Below are 23,073 nucleotides of genomic sequence, written 5' to 3'. Positions count from 1 at the left end.
ATTAGTCAAGATGGTGAAAGGATGGTGAAAAAAGAAAAACTGTGTGTGAACAACTTAAAAATAACGTCCGTTGTTTGCAAAAGACATCCGAAAATAATTGTCATCATCATTATTTGACGTCCGACTCAAAGGACGTCCATCATTTAATACACTGTGTGAAAATGACATCAGTTATTCCATAGACTTCGATGCAATTCATTGAAGCCGATTAAAAGGATGCAATAATGGATTTTTTTTTTTAAACAAAAAGTGGACACCTTTTTCCTTTTCTTTACTTAGTGTGAACATAGCCATAAGGTGTCATCTTTGTCAAACATCTGTGCCAAAACTGGGTCACACATAGCTAAAGACTCATGTTTTACAAGTCTTTCAAAGCCATGCCCCTTTTTTGGAAAAAAATAAAAAATTTGTAAAATTATCAAAATTATCATTTACCAGTCTTTGTTGTATGAGAAGCCAAAAATTTGCTGCATTGTCCTAAGTAAATCTGGGCTGATATGTTAGGTGACTTTATGATATTATTGATATCACAGAGCGCTCCAATATATAAAGTCCTCAGTCAGAGAACAGTATTAATGATCATCTTTACTAATGATGACGGACTGGTTACCTGGATTTAAGGGTTTTAAGTAATATTGTATAGCACTTTGACAATCATATAATATATCATACAGATTTGCAGTCATAAATTATGCAGAATAAATGTTTAATTTCTTCATTTGATATTCGATAGTAAATATTTTCCTGTAAATTCGCAACAATTGTGCTTTCTATAGGGATTTTTTTGTTAAATTTTATATACAATTTTTAAAGATAAATATATGTTTCTGGATGCTTCATGAGTTCTTATCAATATAAGTAACTTATAATATGCATAAATTTTACTTGATGAATAACTGTTATTGTTAGCACTGACATATGCACATTCTATTGTACAGAGAATACATGTACACTGGTTTAAATGTATTGTTCTTTCTGCTTTGTTTTTCCCATTGTTTATTTTCTTTTTCTCATTAAGATGCTTCTTCCCTATGTGTTTTTCCCTATATGTTTTTACAATCCTGAGTCATTTACTTTCTCATTTTGGCTTTTAAACTCTTATTTAAAAACACCCGTCTTTACTCAGTATCTTATCCTTTCTATACCTGCTCTGTATTGTTTGTATTTTACCCTACATCATGCCATCATGCCATTTATAGTATAAATTTATTAAATATATTTAACATTTATGGTTCCTGCCTTTTGTGAAATAATAAAAACTTAAACTTAATAAAAATAACACACATATATATATATATATATATATATATATATTTTTTTTTTTTCACTTGTAAATTTCTAATAGATCTATTAGGTATCTTGTTATGGCAACATGAATTTATACAAGGTAAGATTAGCAGATTTTTCTGATAATTTATTAAATGGGATAAATATTTATTATTCTATTCTATTATTAACCGCAATGAACAGAAAACAATAGAATAGTCATTGATTATTGATATGGAATTGATAAATCATACGTAACTATGGTTATTATAATCTTATATTGTTATTATTATATGATTGTTATTGTTAATATTATTATTATTATTATTATTATTATTATTATTATTTTTGAGGATCAAATACGCTCTTATTATCATTTTCTAATTCCTTTACCATGATAAAATAATAGCCAAGTGTAGCAGCCACTAATGGGGACGTTTACATTTCTTTGTAGTGGAACAAACTATACGAAACCTCAAACCTTCATGTTTATTACTGTGTTAACTTGGTTATTGTATTTTATTTTCCAACAGAACTTTTCTTCAGATGTGTGTTCTATCGCTTCTCTTCAGTCTCTGACCACAGATATCTCATGTTCTTGAATGTGTTAAGCAGCAGCCCACTGATTTCCCATCATCCGCTATGGCACTTCACACAAACCTGACACTTTATACCATTTCTTATATACAATGTTGCAGTTGCACAAATTATTGTAAGTACTCTGTGTTAGTTGTCTAGCTTACACAAAACACAATCTACCATTTTCAGGTGAATATTGTGTGTCTGTAGTAGTTTGACCTTTAGATATGTATTGCAGATTATAATATGGAATAACACATTAAAATGTAGTGTAAGAATAGGAATGCTAAACACAAAGTAAACTATGCACAGATAACAATAGTAATAAAATATAGGGTAATACAACAGTAAAAGAATTATTCTAGTAACACAGGTGGATGCAGCTATATAGAGGTGGATACGTTTTAAAGAATTCTATGGTTAATGTAGTTCTTTTTTGTTCCTGATCTGTACACTTGATAATCTTCAGAAGAGAAGAGAGTGACAATGAGGTTAAGAGACAGTTTGTGAAGTGGTGTACCAACCATACCAAACCGTACGCTATAACCATTCCTGACACTGTACATTTGGTTAGGCAATACCTACAGAATAAACCATAAAGTAGAATATGACTGTCAAATTTAAAGGTCTGGCCCCTTCTTTATTAAATTCCTGTTTCGTCTTTTATCTGATTCTCTTTCATCTGAATTGCAGAAATTTATTTTAAGTCACCGAATTATTGCGCAGATACAACGCAGGTTTTAATTCATATTATGTGCAGTTTTATATAGGACTATTGCATTATTTCATCCCGGTTAGCTATCATAGTAACATAGTTAATAAGGTTGAAAGAAGACAAGAGTCCATCAGGTTCAACCTAGAGAAACCTACAGTGTTGATCATCATACCCGAAAGATGTATGTAGGTATAAAGAGTTAAAGAATTGCTCGAATACATCACACTAACCTGTACACTCAGTATATAGGACATGGCAAATGTTGCCTGTTACAAGGTTCAGTTAGCAGGTGCAATAGTCACTATGGGGGACATTTATCAAGGGGTTTGCTCCTAATTTTTGGTGAATAATTGGATTTTTCACCCATTTTTGGTCTAAATTCTATTTATGAACCAGTATTTGACAGGTGAATATTTTTAGATGCGACTTTTTTTTAATCTGCCTGTTTTAAGTATTCACCCAAAAGTTCGCATAATCCGGGATTAGCGGCCAATTTATCATTTGCGACTTTTTAAGAAGTCGCATAAACAGGCGCAAGCTTACGTCTGGTCAGTCCCAGGTGAATAAAACTGCACAATTTTTTCATAGTTGCGCCTTTTTATTTAGATGCATTTACTATGACAGTGCTACATGTTAATGAATCAGTCACAAGATATTAGAGCAAAATACACACCAATCCCCATTAGAATAGTTGCACTTATTAGACTCCTTAGTAAATGTATTCAACATACCGTACATACATAATATAAATATGAAAATAATACTTAATTGTGCACATAAGTGCACCCCCTTCCCCAATTTACCTTGAACGCTACTGGAAGGGTCTTGTTGCATCTCCAGTGTGAAGGCAGGACAGAGCATAAAAAGTTGGGGCTGTCAGTCCGGACCAGTTCTCCAGCATGATCAGCAAGGACATCCACTACCGTTCGTATTTCCGTTCTTGTCCGTCCAGGGCCAGAAGAGCTGATGGCTCCGTTGCTGTCTCCCATTTTACCGCAGGAGAAGGTGGTGGATGGAGGAGTGAAGCGCCGGCTGGTGCTCGGGTCTACTGGAATACGCATTACAACAAGAAAAGTTAAAAAAGTGCCAGCCGCTGGGTTTAAACTACAAGTTTAGTGTCTCTTTCACAAACTCTAACCCGCAGTATACAAGACAAGGCACTAAACTCTCATTGAAGGTTGGTTATCACTGACGAAAAAAAAAAAAAAGAGTTGAGAGATCTGTAGCTCAGGAAGTGACTGTCTGATCTGAAATCTGCAGGGCTGGTGGAGAAGGGGTGTTGCATGTGAAGAAACTCAGCGCCCAACTCGTCTCCTCGAGTTTCCGCACCCTCCTTAAGAGCACCAAAACCACAAAGAAAATGGTACAAAGTCTACAAGCTACGAGAGCGGTCCAAGTAGCACTGCTCAGAAACAACACTTTACAAGCACCGAGTTGTGTGATATTGCAGCTGGTTCTCTCGCAATGGTCCCTTGTGAAGGAGCAGAAGAGGCACAAGTCAGATCTAAGGCTGTTACATGGATTCAGTGGCTCAGATGACTTAGAACAGTAGTTTTCTTTATATCACAGTCCAGAAAGTCTATGAAATGTGAAAAAAATGCATGAGAAAACAGAAGTTCGCACACATCTGTCTTCTTCCTGATGGTCGTGAAACGAGCACTGTCAGCGTAAAAAAGATGTGGGGGTGGTTAAAGGTTCCTCTATAGACCTCAATGTACTTATGGAACAATCCTGGAGCTACAGAAAGTCCAAGGAAGGGGGAAAAAGAAAGTTCACTTCATTCCCAGTCACCATGAAGTGTCAGGAGTCTCCTATCATCTCATGTGCTGATGAATGTCATAATCCCAACAGTTTCCTCCCTACTCATCTGCCTAGAAAAAAAGTGCAGTAGTCGTGCTCTGTCATCCAGTATTTACACCAAAGCTGTGACAGGGAGGGGGAGGAGAGAGTAAGTGTGAGCAGCAAATCAACAGTGCAAGCCCTGTCTATAGGAGAGCAGAAGCTGACAGAAGGGTGTGCCTGCCAGGACTACTCCCCCCTGCAGATTTAGCTGGGACGATAGACAGAGACGTGGATATGCTGGAAGATATAAAACAATCTAGATATATAAAAATATCTGAAAGCATGGCTGAGATAGTATCATGTGACTCTTGTTCAATATACAGTGCCACACTTAGTATAAAAAGTATATGCAGTTATTTCCTAGCACAATAAGTAACTGATCACTGATAATATAGCAACTTCACATATCTATCTATCTATCTATCTATCTATCTATCTATCTATCTATCTATATAGGTGTATATATATACTCAAATTGACAGAAAGAGCTAGTTAATATATGACTGAATAAAGATAAAATACATATATATATATATATATATATATATATATATATACATACATTGGTACAATTATAAAAGAATCAGATAGAAGGCAGATAGATAGATGAATGGATAGATGAAGTTGATAGATAGATAGATAGATAGATAGATAATAGATAGATAGATAGATAGATACATTGATAGATAGATAGATAGATAGATAGACAGACAGACAGACAGACAGACAGACAGACAGATATATAACAGCTAGCTAGCTAGATAGATAAATAAATGGATAATGGATAGGAGATAGATACTGTAGATAGATAGATAGATAGATAGATAGATAGATAGTGGATAGAAGATAGATATTACATAGATGACAGGTAGATAGGAGATAGATAGATGTATAGATAGATACTGTAGATAGAAAGATAGATAAATAAATAGATAGATGATAGATATATAGATAGCTAGAGATTATAGATAGATAAATAAATAAATAGATTTAAAATAGATCAATCGATAGAAGAGAGATAGAAGATAGATAGATGATAGATAGAAGATAGATAGGAGATAGATAGATATGATAAATTGACAGATTTGAGCTACTGAGCTAGATATATAGAAGATAGATAGAAGATAGATAGATAGATAGATAGATAATAGATAGATAGATAGATAGATAGATAGATAAATAGATAGATATAGATAGATAGATAGATAGATAGATAGATAGATAGATAGATAGATAGATAGATAGATAATAGAGATAGATAGATAGGAGATAGATAGATAGATAGATAGATAGATAGATAGATAGATAGATGATAGAGATAGATAGGAGATATATAGATAGATGATGATAGATAGATAGATGATAGAAAGGAGATAGATAGACAGATAGATAGAAGATAGATAGATAGATAGAAGATAGATAGATAGATGATAGAGATAGATAGATAGATAGATAGATAGGAGATAGATAAATAGATAGATAGATAGATAGATAGATAGATAGGATATAGATAAATAGATAGATAGATAGATGAAGATGATAGATAGATAGATAGATAGATAGATAGATAGATAGATAGGAGATAGATAGATAGATAGATAAATAGATAGATGATAGAGATAGATAGATAGATAGATAGATAGGAGATAGATAGATAGATAGATAGATAGATAGATAGATAGAGAGATAAAGATGATAGATAGATAGATAGATAGATAGATAGATAGATAGATAGATAGATAGATAGGAGATAGATAGATAGATAGATAGATAGATAGATGATAGATAAATAGGAGATAGATAGATGACAGAAAGGAGATAGATAGACAGATAGATAGATAGATAGATAGATAGATAGATAGATGATAGATAAATAGGAGATAGATAGATGACAGAAAGGAGATAGATAGACAGATAGATAACAGATAGATGATAGATAGAAGATAGATATGATAAATAGACAGATTTGAGCTACTGAGCTAGAGAGATGATAGATAGTTATATTTATAATAGATAAATAAAATAAAGGTTATAGAAGTGATGCATGGGTATTAACAGGATAGATATATAGATGAAACATAGATAATATATATACATATGTGTATATTATTCAATATGAAGTGAAGTATTAGAAAGCTAAGGAAAATTAAGAGACAGATGAGATAATAGGTTGATATCAAATAGGAAACAGAGAGTGATAGTTAGATAGAGGTAGGTACAGAGACAAGATGGACAGATTAATAGATAAACAAATATAATAAGGAGGACAGATATAAAATTGATTGATGCATATAAATTAAAGGATAGATACATAGACAGAACACACACAGAGAGATAGGAGGTGATGATAAATAGAGAGTAAGTTACAGGTTGCAATTTAATGGTTATTACATCAAAATTCTGAATAGATTGGGAAACGCTAAAATATATAAATAGTCAAGTGAGAGATTTTCATTGATAGACTGATGATAGATAGATAGGAGTTAGAAAGAAAGATAGGAGATAGGACCCAAATTTAGCAATGAAAAAAAGAAGATTCCAAAGCAGCAGCACTCCAATAGGTAGAAAGTCAATAAAGCGTGTTTATTCCATCAAATGTGCACAAATCGCCAATGTTTAAATTCCCTTACAGAATCCTTTTCAAGAGATAGGTAGATATAAACAATAGATAGATAGATAGATAGGAGATAGAGAAATAGATTTATGAAAGATAGATGAGATAAATAAATAAATAAATAAATATAAGATATACATAAATAGATAGATAGTAAGATAGTTAGATAGAAGAGATAGATAGATAGATAGATAGATAGATAGATAGATGAGCAATAGATAGAAGATAGATAGGAGATAGAAGATAGATAGGAGATAGATAGATAGATAGATAGATAGATAGATAGGAGATAGACAGATAGAAGATAGATAGATAGATAGATAGATAGATAGACAGAATAGATAAATAAATAAATAGATAGATAAGATATACATACATAAACATATGATAGACGATAAAAGAGAGAGAGATAGATAGATAGATAGATAGATGTGCAATATGTCACTGCCTGCCATAGACTGAGAGGAGTGTGATTTGCCATGGACCCTTACCCCAGTATCTCCCCATCCCACCACCTATGATATACCACAGACTTCTGTCCCTACCCCCTATCCCTACCCATCCCCAATAATTTCCTTTGGCAATGCCAATATGTTATTTAGACCTGCCAGTAAAGCTGATTTAATAGAAGAGATAGATACATCTAGATACACAGAGAAATAGAAAGATAGATGGATAGAATTTATTTTAAACAGATAGATTGGAGGTTAACATTGCAGTTAAATGGCTATTCCACTGAAATACTGATTAGATAAGGAAACAAATAGATTAGATAGAAACTTTGATAATAAAAATGTTTAATCTGTCTGAATTCTTACCATATGGCGCAGATTTCTTAAAATTAAGAAAATTTACTAAATATCAATCTGTCCCACAGAATAACTTTCAAAAGCCTTCAATTAGGTTTTTACAAATTTTTCACAGAATAAGAAATCGGAATACGACTCGTTATTTGTCTTGTTGTCACTTTGTTCCTCTGTATTTTGTGTAATGAATAATTTATGCTACCAAGCGTTTGCATTGAAGGAGAATTACTTCACGGTATAATCATTTAAGCCTGGGAAAAAGGGAACGCTGCTTTGCCATTTAGCAAAGGAAATGTCTTGTGATCTATCTATCTATCTATCTATCTATCTATCTATCTATCTATCTATCTATCTATCTATCTATCTATCTTTATCTCCTATCTATCTATCTCCCTATCTCCTATCTATCTATCTATCTATCTATCTATCTATCTATCTATCTATCTATCTATCTATTTGCTTCTGACTACTTTGTGCTGTTTCACTATGCAATAAATCACGTTTGCTTTTGCTAACCTGGAGTGCTGTGGGAATTTCTACGTATACTCAAGTTGGAAGCCGTGGTCTCGGCTGCCCGCTGGCACCCACATCACGTTATCTGGTAGTGCTGCTCCAAGATACAAACTCTCTATCTATCTATCTATCTATCTATCTATCTATCTATCTATCTATCTATCTATCATCTCCTATCTATCTATCTATTATCTATCTATCTATCTATCTATCTATCTATCTGTCTGTCTGTCTGTCTGTCTGTCTGTCTTTCTATCATCTCCTATCTATCATCTCCTATCTATCTATCTATCTATCTATCTATCTATCTATCTATCTATCTATCTCCTATCTATCTATCTATCTATCTATCTATCTATCTATCTATCTATCTATCTATCTCCTATCTATCTATCTATCTATCTATCTATCTATCTATCTATCTATCTATCCATTATCTATCTATCTCTCCTATCTATCTATCTATCTCCTAGCTCTCTCTCTCTCACTCTCTCTATCTATTATCTATCATCTTCTATCTATTCAGTGTTTTCTATAGCTACAATGTTTAAATTCTTTTATGGACTTTAAAAAGTACAACGTTCTAAGTTAATATTATGTAATATAATATGAAAATTTTAACATTTTGTTGTCACATAAATTTTAACAAACAATTTTATTTTGTTAGCGCCTTTTTCTTGAATTGTTGCCTACGTAACCCCAGATATTAAAAAACTACAAAGTTAAGTACTAAAGTTCTTATGATACAAGGTTAGCCATCTCTTGATATAATTATATTGTCAAAATCATGAGACGGGGGGCACCCGGGAAAATCTGGAGTGCATTGATAAATTTACTTTTTGATTTACACTTTGTTAGGATCCCTGTGTCCACTTGCTTATACCCTGAATATATCCACAGTCTAAATACTCTTCACAGCTGAGGGTTTGCTACAATTGTATCCAATCTACACAATCCTCCATGAAGGAATAAATAAATGAATAAATGTCTGCCCAGTCATAAGGTTATCATTTTTATTCAAATAAAATATTTGCTGCAAACATAGGTTAGTGCCTTGTGCTCTCAGTTACTATTCTATTCAGCCATTTCTTTCTTCCTGTTTTCATTCATAAAAATAATGTCCTTATTGTACAGTAATACTCATTCTGTGCCTTGCAGCACTTTTCTCTACTTGTGGAACCAATAAAGTTGTTCATCCTGCTCCTGCTGGTTCATGAACTTATTTCCAGGACTGCTGTAAGGCTAGGGCTACACTGTGTCGCACTGCATGTTGTGCTGCCTGGTTCTCATACAAGTGAATACAGTTACATTGCGATGCCGCAGTCACTGAAAATCCATCAAGGATAATGCGTCAGTTGCTAGTTGTGTGACCCTACAGCGTGGGCAAATGGAGCAGACATGATACACACATATATATATATATATATATATATTTTTTATTTATTTATTTTTTCTCTGTCACTCTATGCTAGTTGTAAAATTTTGTTGGGACTGGATAATCTACCTCTTCTTCTGCCTCTACCATCACTTCTCTGTCTCTTAATCTGATATGTCTACCTAGCTTTCTAATACAGTGGTACAGTGGTAGCCTTCACTTACACTCAGCTATACACACTGGTGCTGTAATGTGCCTGCACTTACACTCAGCTATACACACTGCTGCTATAATCTGCCTTCACTTACACTCAGCTATACACACTGCTGTCCTCCTGCACAGCTCTGTGATTCTCACTTCCTGATTGGTCTGTGCCGAACAAACACCCCTTCCCCCTTGCTGTCATGTGACCACACAGACCTCTGACAGCAGCCCTGCTCTCTATTCTGGCCTGTTGTACTACACTACTGCATTATGGGGATCTGCAGCCCCATCCTGTATCTACAAACTGCTGCTGTGTTATCAGGTGTATGCACTTACTATACATTATACTCCACATGCTGATTGCTATACTGTACAGTAACTTATAATATCACATATTCAGCTGTTTGTAGATGTTTGTTTCATCTGTTTTACATGTTATTATATGTATCTAATTGTATACATCTGTATATGCTATATTTCATTTATATGTGTAGCTATCTGAATTCTGTTTAATATAAAGCCATCATTCTCATCTCAATTTAATATCTTAGATAAGCGCTGTGGAATCTGTTGGCGCTGTACAAATAAATATTATTATTATTGTTATTAGATAGATAATATTTTCTTTCTTTCATAATTGTATCAGTTTATGCATGTATTATCATGTGCCCATTGTATATGTATTAGAGTGGATTAGAAGCAACACAATCTACTGTGCATGTTCTATTGCTTTAACATTTCTGGCCACTAGTTGTCACTGCAGTAACATCTTTACTAGCAGAGTTTGATAAAAGAATGCTTCATGTTAAAAAAAGATTGATAAATATATAAAAGCCTGCAAGTATCTATTAGGCCTCCAGCGTACTATAGCTTCATAAAATTATAAATTGGAGCCTATAGACTTCATATGTCTATAAGGTTTTTTTTTTTGGGGGGGGATTTCATGTGAATTCCTGAAGTGTTATGCACCATGTCAGGGACTACAGCACACACAGCCCTTACATGAAGTGCTGGTAGAGGGCACAGCAGTGCCTCAGTATATATATATATATATATATATATATATATATATACAGTATATGTTCTTACAAATTGCCTTTGAAAATGAGAACTGACATGTGAGTGATTTCAGGGGGCACCAGCTATACCTTTCCTTCTCCCACATTTACCAAAGTGACCCCAGTGTATACGTCAGCATGGCAGCTATGACACATACATTGCTTATAAGGTTGTATTCAGGCCTAGCTTACTTTCTGTGAAATTTTATGCACAAAAACTCGATGAGTACATGCTGTGACATTACCTGCGGATTTTTGTGTGTGATATCCACTGCAAGTACGGTAAGTATGAACATATGCTTACACTTATACTGTATACATATATCATATACACTTATGTGTACATACATACAATGCACACATCATATTCACAGAAATAATGTATTGGGCATGACTGAATGCACACCATCCATATACCATATACCAAAAGTATACCATACAAACACACACACACACACACACACACACACACACACACACACACACGTGTGTGTGTATAACATTATTCTACATGCCATATAAGATATGCATATTTACACCATATAATGTGCACATAAATCCATACAATATTGGATTAAACTTGGATTAAAAATCTTTACTATTCTTTTAAAGAAAAATGCTTGTGCAAATGCATTGTCTGATATGTAATTTGCAACTGTTAAAAAACACCAGCAGCAAAACTTTAGCTCCAGTAAATGCAAATGAAGAAGCTTTGTATGGCTCCAAAATCACTTAAAATTAAAGGGGTATCCTGGAAAAAAATTAACTTTCCACAGGATAGGGAGAAACGTAGGAGATCGGGGGGGGGGGGGGGGGGGGGGGGGGTGTTGACCTCTCCGGCTCTGTTATGAATAGAGCCCTGGGTTGGCATGCGACTCGCAGCTCTATTCATTCCTATGGAGCAGCAGAAAGAGCCAAGGACGGCAGAAAAGCGTGCGCGGTACTTGGCTCTTTCTGTCGCTCCATAGGAATGAATAGAGCCGCGGGTTGCTCTATTCATAACAGAGCTGGTGGGGTCCAGTACGAAAATTGCCGGGGGTTTACGGGTTGGATCCCCCGTAAACTCCTACTTTTCCCCCCTATCCTGTGGATAGGGGAAAAGTGAATTTTTCCTACAATACCCGTTTAATATATCGTCTAGATCACAGCCTAGCACTGAAGCATGTTCATTTTTTCTGATCAATTTCTATTTTCTGATTGTAGTTTTTTTTCTACTGTATATTTTTTGAACATATTTTGAAAATATCTTGCCTGAGCTGTACTATACAGATAAATGAGAAAGGCTTCAGTGCTCCTGTCTGTGTTGATAAAAAGGACACTGCTGGGAAATGATCTGTACAGAACAGGAAGACTCAGCTTAGTTTCAGGCCTAGTGGGCGTGTGGTGCCCGGATGCTCAACCGGTCACTTGCCAAATGTTGCTGTGTGACGCCACCACTATAGTGGTCGGTCGGAGCACACAGGTATGAAGGCACACCTGCGTTGATTTTAGGGTGGCTGGCTATACCCTTTCCCCTGTGGTCGGTGACCTGCCAGACTGCAAGGGGGTCTCTTGGGTACTTATCATGGTGGTCAAAAATGGAGGTGTGACCCACCCGGACTATTGGTTCCACCACCTACAGAAAGGGATAATGACCAAAGGATGGAATAGTGACTGTGTAGGTGCCGGAACAATAATCCCTGAGTCCTGTTACCATGAATAAAATCTTCTTTACTGCAGCAATACTTGATACAGCAGCAGATAATAAACTTCTGACTAGACACAATGGAGGAGATTCATCAAACATGGTGTAAAGTGAAACTGGCTCAGTTGCCCCTAGCAACCAATCAGATTCCACCTTTCATTTATTACAGACTCTTTGGAAAATGAAAGGTGGAATCTGGTTTCTAGGGGCAACTGCGCCAGTTTCACTTCACACCATGTTTGATAAATCTCCCCCAATCTGCGTTAAGAGCTTTTGGAGCAGGAGAGTTGAACTGACTTGGTTGTGTGCTGAGAGGTAGAGCAAGCTTCGAGTAGTAGAGAGGAGTTTGTGTTGAGAGTTTAGAGTAATAGAGAGGAGTTTGTGCTGAGAGTCCCAACCCAGGGTAGAAGTGTGCTGTGCCGGAACTTTAGAAGAAGAAGAAGAAGAAGAAGAAGAAGAAGTAGAATGCTGAAAACGTGAAAACAGAAGACTACTTGTGCCCGTGTTTCGACCTTTGTTGTCGATGTTGCAAGTTTGCAATTTGCATTCATTATTATTATTATTTTTTTTTGTTGTTGTTATCATGCTGTAAAACAAAGCTATACTTACTTGTATCCAGTCTCCTGAAGGCAGCTTTTTAGTTTCCAGACATAAACGATAAATTAGGTATGGGAGGAGGCCTTGCCATCCCCTGCCCATCCATCAGGCAAGCAGGGCTCACACCTGGCCATTGAAAAGGCAAAAAATATGCGTGTAAGGGCCCTATTCCACCGGACGATTATCGTTCAATCGTTCGAATCGAAACAATAATCGTTTGGTTGAAATGCAGTTAACGATTAACGACCGAACGAGAAATTGTTGATCGCTTTATGAGACCTGGACCTATTTTTATTGTTGCTCGTTTGCAAAACGTTTGCAAATCGTTCGCATTGAATAAGACGTCGTTCGGTCGTTCACAGTAGATACGAACGCAATAGTGAAGAAATAGCGAAGAAAAAACTATCGCAAATACGATCATAAGTAACGATTATTGTTCCATGGAAATGAGTGAACGCTTTCAGGTCTTTCGCAATAGCGGTTGTTTGAGATCGTTAATCGTTAACGATTATGCGAACGATAATCGTCTGGTGGAATAGGGTCCTAAGTCAGGGGTGCGCATGGATAAATGTGCCCCCTTCTGTTTCTTCCCCAATGCCAGATGTCAGCAGAAAAAAGGATTGGGCATCTTAGATACCCATTCTCCAGTGGCTTTCAAGATGAGAACCCCCTATAATATCTATATTATAGCACAAGCTCTTTACCATGTACAGAACATCTCTATCACACCAGTCCTGGTGGGCATGTGGCACAGTGGTATGGCAGCCGCACGCGCTTTGTGCTGGAGATTTCCAGTGGCTTTTCTCTTTAGCACTTTGAGGGCTTTAGAGATCACTGTAACCCTATCAGCGTGGGAATCTGGGATTTCCAAGCTTCTAGACATTCACAGATGTCATATTGGGATGTCTCTGGGACCTGTCAAATAACACAACATGGATTTCAGTAGATAAATAGCACTACAACACAAGCCACCCTGAGTGGTTACCTCCGATAATCCCATTAATGTCTATTGCTTGATGTTAAATGACTGTCTATTGAACCATTAGTGAAATATACATGCGAGCTGTAATAATGGTATACTGTAAGAGTTAATATCACTCCCTGTTTTTCATGTAATTTGTAAAAATACTCCAGCAAAGCAGATTTTGTATTAATAATTCACAGTTCCACTGCTTTCTGTAAAGCATTTAAGTACTGTACAATGCTGGTTCTTTGCCCTCTAATATATTATTGATGTTTGTTTCCCATGAAATGACACTGTCCTGTAAAAGATTTGGATTGAGAATTAAGAACCTACAGATTTCTATAAAAGCAGAGGACTGGTGAGATACATCCCTTTAAGGATAAATGTATCCTCAGAAAGCAAATAATCCATGGAAATCCTTGAGATGATTCCCCACCCCCCATCTTCTTCACATTTTCTTGTTGCTAAACAATAAGTTTTTCCTTCTTTCTTCTGAATATATTTAGAAAATTAAATGATGATATTTTCATGTAAATTTAAACTTTTAATGACGCAGACTATTTTGGCCTTGTGGACGCAGCCAATTTTAAACTTTTTTGCAATTTCTTTTTCCCCTTTGCCTTCTAGGGGCCATAACTCTCTGTGTAAATTTCCATGTGCCAAGCTGTATGGGGTCTTATTTTTTTGTGGAATCGTTATTATAACTTTAATTTAAAAAAAATATAGAACAAATGAAAAAAAAAAATAATTGTTGGGTAAAATTATAAAATAAAATCAGTAATGCAATATTTGAGGGTTTTTAATTTTTGGGCAGTTAACTTTATGGTAAAACTGACATGTTATCTTGATGCAGCATGTAGGTAAATTTGAGACCTCCAGCTGTCAGGGAAAGCGATCGAAAGCCGATCGGTCAGTGACAGGTGCCACTCCTGTCACTGACACACTAAAACTGCAATTTCTTTAGATTGCAGAATTTATGGGGTTTATGGCAGACAGCAGTGTGATTTCTATTGTCTGTCATTGACTGTGATGTTGGCTGCTAATAGAGCTGAGCGAAGCAGCAGCTTCGCAAGTTTTCTGTCAAACTTCGCAAATCTTAATGACTTTCATTAAAACAGACAAACTATAGTAGCTACAATACTAAGACTATTACAGAAGGATGAATTTGTTAAAGCATGTTGTTGTTGTTGTAAGTGTCAAAAATTGGAAAATTATAATTTAAAAAAAGTCAATCATCCAATTTCTGCAATTCCTCTCCTCTCTGTCCCTATATCACTCTGTTAGTCTCTCCCTGCTCTGCTCTAACTGTCTGCTGCCATCCTGCTCTCTCCTCCACACACAGCCGATTGGCAACCTCCGTTACCGAACCTCCTTATATAGAGGGGGAGGTGCTGACATCACCCACAATCAGCCCTTCTGTCCTATCCCTTTCTCCTCTTTTCCTCTTCTCTCTGTTCCAAAATCGCTCTGTTAGTCTCTCCCTGCTCTGCTGTAACTGCCTGGTGCCATCCTGCTCTCTCCTCCACACACAGCCGGCTGGTCACCTCCGTTACCGAAACAACTTATATAGAGGGGAGGAGAGGTGCTGACATCACAGAAGGGCCTGCAGCTGAATGGATGGGTGCTAGGGATTATGGTTAATCCCTTTCTCCCACCCAGTGCAGCTTCAGAAAGCATGTGCAGCTGCCATTTTTTTTTTAACGAATTGTCGGGAATTAGCTTCGCAGAATTAAGCAAATTGACAGCACGATTCACTGCGAATCTTGATTCGCCATATTCGCTTCACTCCCCTCTAGCTGCTAATAACAGCCAGTCCTCACAGTCAGTGGAGTGAGCTCAGCTCTGTTTCATAGACCTACTGCTATGTCATGATGTGTTTAGTCACAGACCACTACTTTTAGTCCGGAATGTTGGTCGGCAACCTAGACTATGAGCTACTGTATTAACAATGGGAGGGAAAGAGCAGCATATCAGAGGAAAACAAGTTTGCTAAATGAATGCATTTGCAAAAATATTTACCTTGAAGAGTTCTACAAGTATAACTATGTTAGTTGGGACAGAATACCCCTTTAATGTTGGATCTGTATCTATGTTATATGCAGGTATCTAGCTGGACAAACTAAATATCGAGACAGAGAGATACAGCACACATAGACAGAGGTTTGGCAATCAACAGTGGGGTTTTCCCATTAAACGGGAAGTGCTTCAGAATATTCTAAGGAACAGAGTAATGCAGACATGTGAGCCTACTTAGTGGTTGTGAGTGGGTAACACTGTGCTTTAGTATGAAGGGTGTACACAGTGTTTCCCAACAGCCTGAATGACTCAATTATACATTATGATCACACTAACAGGCTATGTTCACACAACGTCAAAAATATTATAAAGGCGGAGAGTTTTTTATATTTAAAAAAACATCCTTGCAGTCCTTAACTGACTGCAATGCCCTGTTGCCGTTAAGGACGTTCAGAGCGGGGCCGCGCGGCGACTCCGCTCTGAACTGTGGCGGTCCCGGGTGCCGCTTGTAGCCCGGGACCGCAGGTATTAACGGGCACGGTCCGATCGCCGTGCCTGCTAATACAGTAATCAGATGCAGCTGTCAAACATGACAGCTGCATCCGATTACCGGATTCAGCCGTTCCCTGGTGTCTAGTGGAGGAGATCGCTTCTCCAGGATGTTATCCCGGAGGAGCGATCTCCGTTTCTGAAGCCGGCCGGGGACCGCTCCAAGATGGCGCCGTCCCCGGCTCGGCACTCGTTTAGTTCCTGCTGCAGCAGCCGAAAGCAAACGAGTGCCGATCTCATGGATCTCTGCAGCATATCTATGCTGCAGAGATCTCTATGAGAGATCAGTGCACTTATACTAGAAGTCCCCTAGGGGGGCTTCTAGTATAAGTGTAAAAGTAAAAAAAAAGTGTCATTGTTAATAAAAAGCCCCCTCCCCTAATAAAAGTCTGAATCACCCCCCTTTTCCCAGGTTATAAATAAAAGTAAATAAATAAATAAATAAACATGTTTGGTATCGCCGAGTGCGTAATCGCCCGAACTATTAATTAATCCCATTCCTGATCTCGCACGGTAAACGGCGTCAGCGCAAAAAAAATCCCAAAGTGCAAAATTGAGCATTTTTGGTTGCATCAACTCCAGAAAAATTGTATTAAAAAGCGATCAAAAAGTCGTATATGCGCAATCAAGGTATCGATAGAAAGTACACATCATGGCGCAAAAAATGACACCTCACACAGCCCCATAGACCAAAGGATAAAAGTGCTATAAGCCTGGGAATGGAGCGATTTTAAGTGACGTATATTTGTTGACAATGGTTTGAATTTTAAACAGGCCATCAGATACAATATAAGTTATACATGTTATATATCGTTTTAATCGTAACGACTTGAGGAACATATATAACAAGTCAGTTTTACCCCAGGGCGAATGGCGTAAAAACACATTTCCCCCAAATAAACAAAATGTGTTTTTTTTTTCAATTTCACCACACTTTGAATTTTTTTCTGGTTTCGCAGTGTACTTTATGCAAAAATTCAGCCTGTCATTGCAAAGTACAATTAGTGACACAAAAAATAAGGGCTCATGTGAGTCTCTAGGTGGAAAAATGCAAGTGCTATGGCCTTTTAAGCACAAGGAGGAAAAACCGAAAATGCAAAAATCGAAATTGGCTCTGTCTTTAAGGGGTTAAGGAAAGACGGACATCCAATACACACAGTGTATTGAATAACGGACGTTTTTGCCGCAGCCGTCAAAATAATGAACACGATCATTATTTTCGGACGTCTTTTGCAAACAGCGGCCGTTCTTCATTTATAGTTCACACACACTTTTCCTTTTGTCACTGTTCTTTCTCCATTTTTACTATTAAATTCAATGGACTTTTCAATTAAGCCGCACCCAAAGTCCAATTAGTAATCTAAACTAAAATAACGTGCAAACACCAGTCATTGCACTAAGGGAAGGCAAGGCTGCTAAGTGACGTCCGTTATTTTAGACTCAAACTAACGGACGTCATTTTAAACGGAGCTGAAAAAACGTTGTGTGAACATAGCCATACAAACTAAACTGTTATCTATTCCTATACCCCTTTATATAGTGGCTCCTTTATATAATGAGTAACAGCTGTTCTCCACAGCTGTAGCAGCTTCTTTTTCTTGAAACAGTGGAAAACCACATTGTTTGTGAACCCAAACCATGAGAAGATGAAAAATTTTTTTTACAAGAAATTAAAGTGCCTTTTTACTAACTGCAACAACGACACCTGTGAAACAAGGTTAACATCCATATCATAAAGTATATACTAATTCACAGTTGTAAGCGTATGCACTTGTGGACTGCATGTGGCACAGTCCTAACCCAATCTCTTGCATACACTAGTAAAGATCATCCCAGACTCTTCATAAATTGGCACTGTCATAACCTTAAGTTACAATCAGACATGTAGAGTAGTAAAAATATGAACATCTTTACTGGTGCTACCTATATGATAGATGTCTGGAGGCTTATAAATATTATGGCTGTTTTATATGGTCACAGCTGCTATGCTGCTTGCATTCCAGCAATCAGTAGAAACCACATAGAGTTTGCATACACTTTGTACCTACTGTATCTACTAGACTTTATGTGTATATTTTCACTTAAAATGGGCAATTTGCCATAAAGTTTGTAAAACAGCAGGTAGACCGAAATATTTCCTAACATTTCTCTTCTCCAACCTTCTTCCCAGATTCCCCAGAGTTATTAAAAAACTGGGAGCTGTGATTTCTGCCTCCCTGACAGATCTGTATAACCAATCCCTCCTGACAGATCTGTATAACCAATCCCTCCTAACAAGAGATGTTCCTAGTGATTGGAGAACAGCCAATGTTATACCCATCCACAAGAAGAGGAGTAGAAATGAGCCTAGTAACTACAGGCCAGTTAGCTTAACATCTGTAGTGGAAAAAATGATGGAAACTCTTCTAAATCTAAAAATCAACAACCTAATAGATCCAACCAAGCATGGCAGATCAGAAGATAGATATCAGAGGGTGGTTGTTAATGGTGTATATTCCGAGAAGAGATTGGTTACAAGTGGTGTCCACAAGGGTCTGTTCTGGGTCCTATTCTTTTTAATATGTTCGTAAGTGACATAGGAGAAGGTTAGTAGGTAAGATTTGTCTGTTTGCTGATGATGACGACACAAAACTGTGCAATAGAGTTAGGTGTTCCTGGAGTTGTCAGGAATATAAAAATGATTTAGCTTTACTAAAAATGGAAACTTCAGTTCAGTAATTATTGGTATGCTGGGCTGTATAGCTAGAGGTATAACCAGTAGGAAGAGGGAGATTGATCCTGCTGTATAGAGATCTAGTGAGACCACATCTGGAATACTGTGTCCAGTTCTGGAGACCTCACCTCAAAAAATATATATAGATAAAATAGAACGGGTCCAAGGACGGGCTACAAAAATGGTGGAGGGTGTGTGGCATAAAGCATATCTGGAAAGACTTAAAGGGGTACTCCAGACATTCATATTTTTAACACACTCCTCCAGGGTCCTCCTGTAATGTCTTTGGGTCCCCCACTGAACCATCTAATAGTTTTTATGAAAAACACCCTTTGTGAAACTTCCCACAGACCACCGCGTTTTTCCTGTTGAAATATTTGTATGTGTATATATGTGTTGCACATTTTTTTGTGGCGGTTGTTGAGAAATCCTTGAATCACATAATTACCCCTCAACCCTTTGTGCCGAACATGTGCACAAGCAATGTGGTGGTATGAAGTGTGTTCAAGCCTTGAGCTTTCCATACCCATTCACAGTCCTTATACGCAAGGTGATAAAGCTTGGGAGCGGGTCTGTCAGGTTTTCCCCCTTTAAGATAGAGTGCCTCTGCGGTACACAGGTTGACTGGGGGTTTACAAAGACTTTGGGGGACATTTATTAAGTCTGGCGTGTTCTGCGCCGGGCTTAAAAATGTCCCCGCAGTGCCAACAGTACGCTGATTTATGTAGAGATGCACTGCCTTTACATAAATCCTGTGCGCACCATTGTGTGCGCCGAGGAAACCTATGCCAGCTGAGAGCTGGTGTAGGTTTCCTTATCATTTTTCGGCGAGTAAAATTATGAATTAAGAGGACCCAGAGTCACCGCCCTCCTGGTGAAAATGGCCAGATGTGGAAATTTATTTGCGAAACGGCCATTTGCGAATAAATTTATTCGCATCTGGCCATTTTCTGCCGAAAAATACATCTTTTTGGCATGATAAATGGCCCCCTTTGAGTTTACAGATATACAGTCTCCAACTAGGGTGGGCAGATGAAGCAGGGTGACTATTTGAGGGGCACTGTCCAGTAAGTATTGGACTATTGGATATTGGGTAAACCAGTACTCATGGAGAATTCAACATTACTGTGACACAACACCTGTGGGGTGCATCCAGGAGTATTTAGTGTCAACTTGCAAGCTGATTGGAGCTGTCCTTGGCAATACTATGAAACAGGACTTGGTTGGAGCAGGGATGCCCTTCGGCAAGAGGCAGCTTCTCCTCCCCTGGCTGGACCTTGTAGTACTATTATGGATAGCAGGACTCCAGTAGAGACAATGACCCTTGTAGGGTTGTTGAGGTGTGGGATTTGTTGAGGTCACAAAAAGAAGCAATGTCGCTCAGTCATAGCAAAAAAAAAAAAAAATCTCCTTCTTTATTTTAAGCAAAATAACAAAACAAATAATATACAGCAAATCAGAGTTCGTTGCAGCTGCCTTGGTATCAAGCAGCACCCTGCTTTCCCAGCTCACATACTTTGAGCCAGACTCTCTAAACCTAGGGATTCCAGGTGTCTTTATACCCAATTTACCCAAAATGCAACACTCTTAAAGAAATATACACATCAGTCTAGATTCAAACATAAAAGTGCTACAAACTTGTCCTTTTCTTACACAGCATAAAATTATAATACATAATGTGAAAATAAATAGCATAGAAATATACAAAATAACCAGGAATACAAAACCCAGTATAGCTGCATAGCTCCAGCTCAGCCTCACCTGGCAGTAATCAGCTCAGTGCTCCATAAAAACCCAGCACCCCTCCCCTCTGGTTCCTCCTGGTAAGCTGTGATGCTGTTTGTATGCTGGTGGATGTGTGTGCTGGTGGGAAATGCTGCCCTTGTCTGTCTGCAGAAATAACAGTGGATAGAAAGAGGTTTTGCTGGCCAGCAGAGAAAGAAAGTAAGAGAAAGACACAGACACAAACAGACAAACTTATACATCATTCACCCCCCAACAAGGGTGAACTGGCTGGATCCCTTAGTGGTAGTTGCATCTTTGGGCTGGGTTCACACTACGTATATTTCAGTCAGTATTGTGGTCCTCATATTGCAACCAAAACCAGGAGTGGATTAAAAACACAGAAAGGCTATGATCACACAATGTTGAAATTGAGTGGATGGCCGCCATTTAATGGCAAATATTTGCTGTTATTTTAAAACAACGGCTGTTATATTGAAATAATGGCCGTTATTTACTGTTATATGGCGGCCATCCACTCAATTTCAACATTGTGTGAACAGATCCTTTCTGTGTTTTTAATCCACTCCTGGTTTTGGTTGCAATATGAGGACCACAATACAGACTGAAATATACATAGTGTGAACCCAGCCTTGATGAATTAGCTATGCATGCTACAGGAGCTAAGGAACACAAGAAAGCGCAGTAGTCTATACTCCTCCACAGCTACACTGGACTACTCTGAGCCATCTCCACCTCTACATATAGACTCAAAGGGGCTTGTATCCTTTTGGTGAAGAGAAGCCTGAGCTAACTAGTGAGCCCATTGGGTCAGGAGAATGAGGCGACGTTAGCAAGGCCCTGATAGGCTTATAGAGAGGAGGAACCCAGGCAGACCAGCTCCAACAAACAGGTGGTAGACTTGTACATGCAGAATACAGACATTCCGTCACCATATGCTGGCTGTCACTGAATAGAAACCACAGTAAAGTACACAGAAATGCAGTTTGGTCTATACACATGACACAGAATACCCATGAGACTACTTATAAAGATAAGAACAAAGCCGCCTTACATATACACACTTCAGCAGCACACAAAATGGGGTTCCAGTACACTGCAATGGCAGATCCATTAAATAGATCAACCAATGTGATGTGGCATCACAGCCAATCGCTGTGCACCCTGGCAGTAGTGTAATTCTCAATACAAAGCACAATGTTTTAAAATAAGGAACATACTCAGTATTTTCAGTTCCTTCCTAAATAGCTGGTCCTTTCAAGGAAATTGGCTAGTCTGGAGCATTCTTCCTATTTTTTATATGCATAGACATATGTGACTTTGTGGTCGCAGTTGTCTTCTGAGCTTATATTACAGAGTTCCAAATAATATCACAGGCCCCCGGGACAGGCATTTGTCCTGGTACTTGCACCAGGCTCTGTAGAAGGCCTATTTGTAGCATTTTTATTATCTGATTTAAAAGGCAAACATAAGTTTTGGTGTGGTTATCGATGTTTGGTTTTTCTTTTTAAGTTGCTGTCCGACCATAAAAAAGATGATTCTTTAGTGCACTTTCGAAATACTTAAAGGGGTACTCCAGCGAACTTCTTTCAAATCAACTAGTTAAAAATATTCCAGTACTTATTAGCTGCTGTATGTCCTGCAGGAAGTGGTGTATTCTTTCCAGTCTGACATAGTGCTCTCTGCTGCCACCTTTGTCTGTTACAGGAACTGTCCAGGAGAGTAGGAGATCCTCTTAGAAAACTTCACCTGCTCTCCAAACTGGAAAGAATACACCACTGCAGGACTTACAGCAGCTGATAAGTAGTGGAATACTTGAAATTCTTTTATAGAAG

General features: G+C 37.6%; 1 protein-coding gene across 1 annotated transcript in view; it reads right to left on the bottom strand.

Moving 5' to 3' along the window:
* Window positions 1-23,073, bottom strand: part of RUNX3 (RUNX family transcription factor 3) — a 107,203-nt gene that overhangs the window by 42,344 nt on the left and 41,786 nt on the right. The window contains exon 3 of the mRNA XM_069972509.1: window positions 3,364-3,608. Within this exon, the coding sequence (XP_069828610.1) occupies window positions 3,364-3,608 (245 nt within the window). The remainder of the gene's footprint in view (window positions 1-3,363; window positions 3,609-23,073) is intronic.

Source organism: Dendropsophus ebraccatus, chromosome 5 (assembly GCF_027789765.1).
Source record: "Dendropsophus ebraccatus isolate aDenEbr1 chromosome 5, aDenEbr1.pat, whole genome shotgun sequence".
Classification (NCBI taxonomy): domain Eukaryota; kingdom Metazoa; phylum Chordata; class Amphibia; order Anura; family Hylidae; genus Dendropsophus; species Dendropsophus ebraccatus.
Note: the sequence above shows the minus strand (reverse complement) of the source record. Positions and strands in the feature narration are given on the sequence as shown.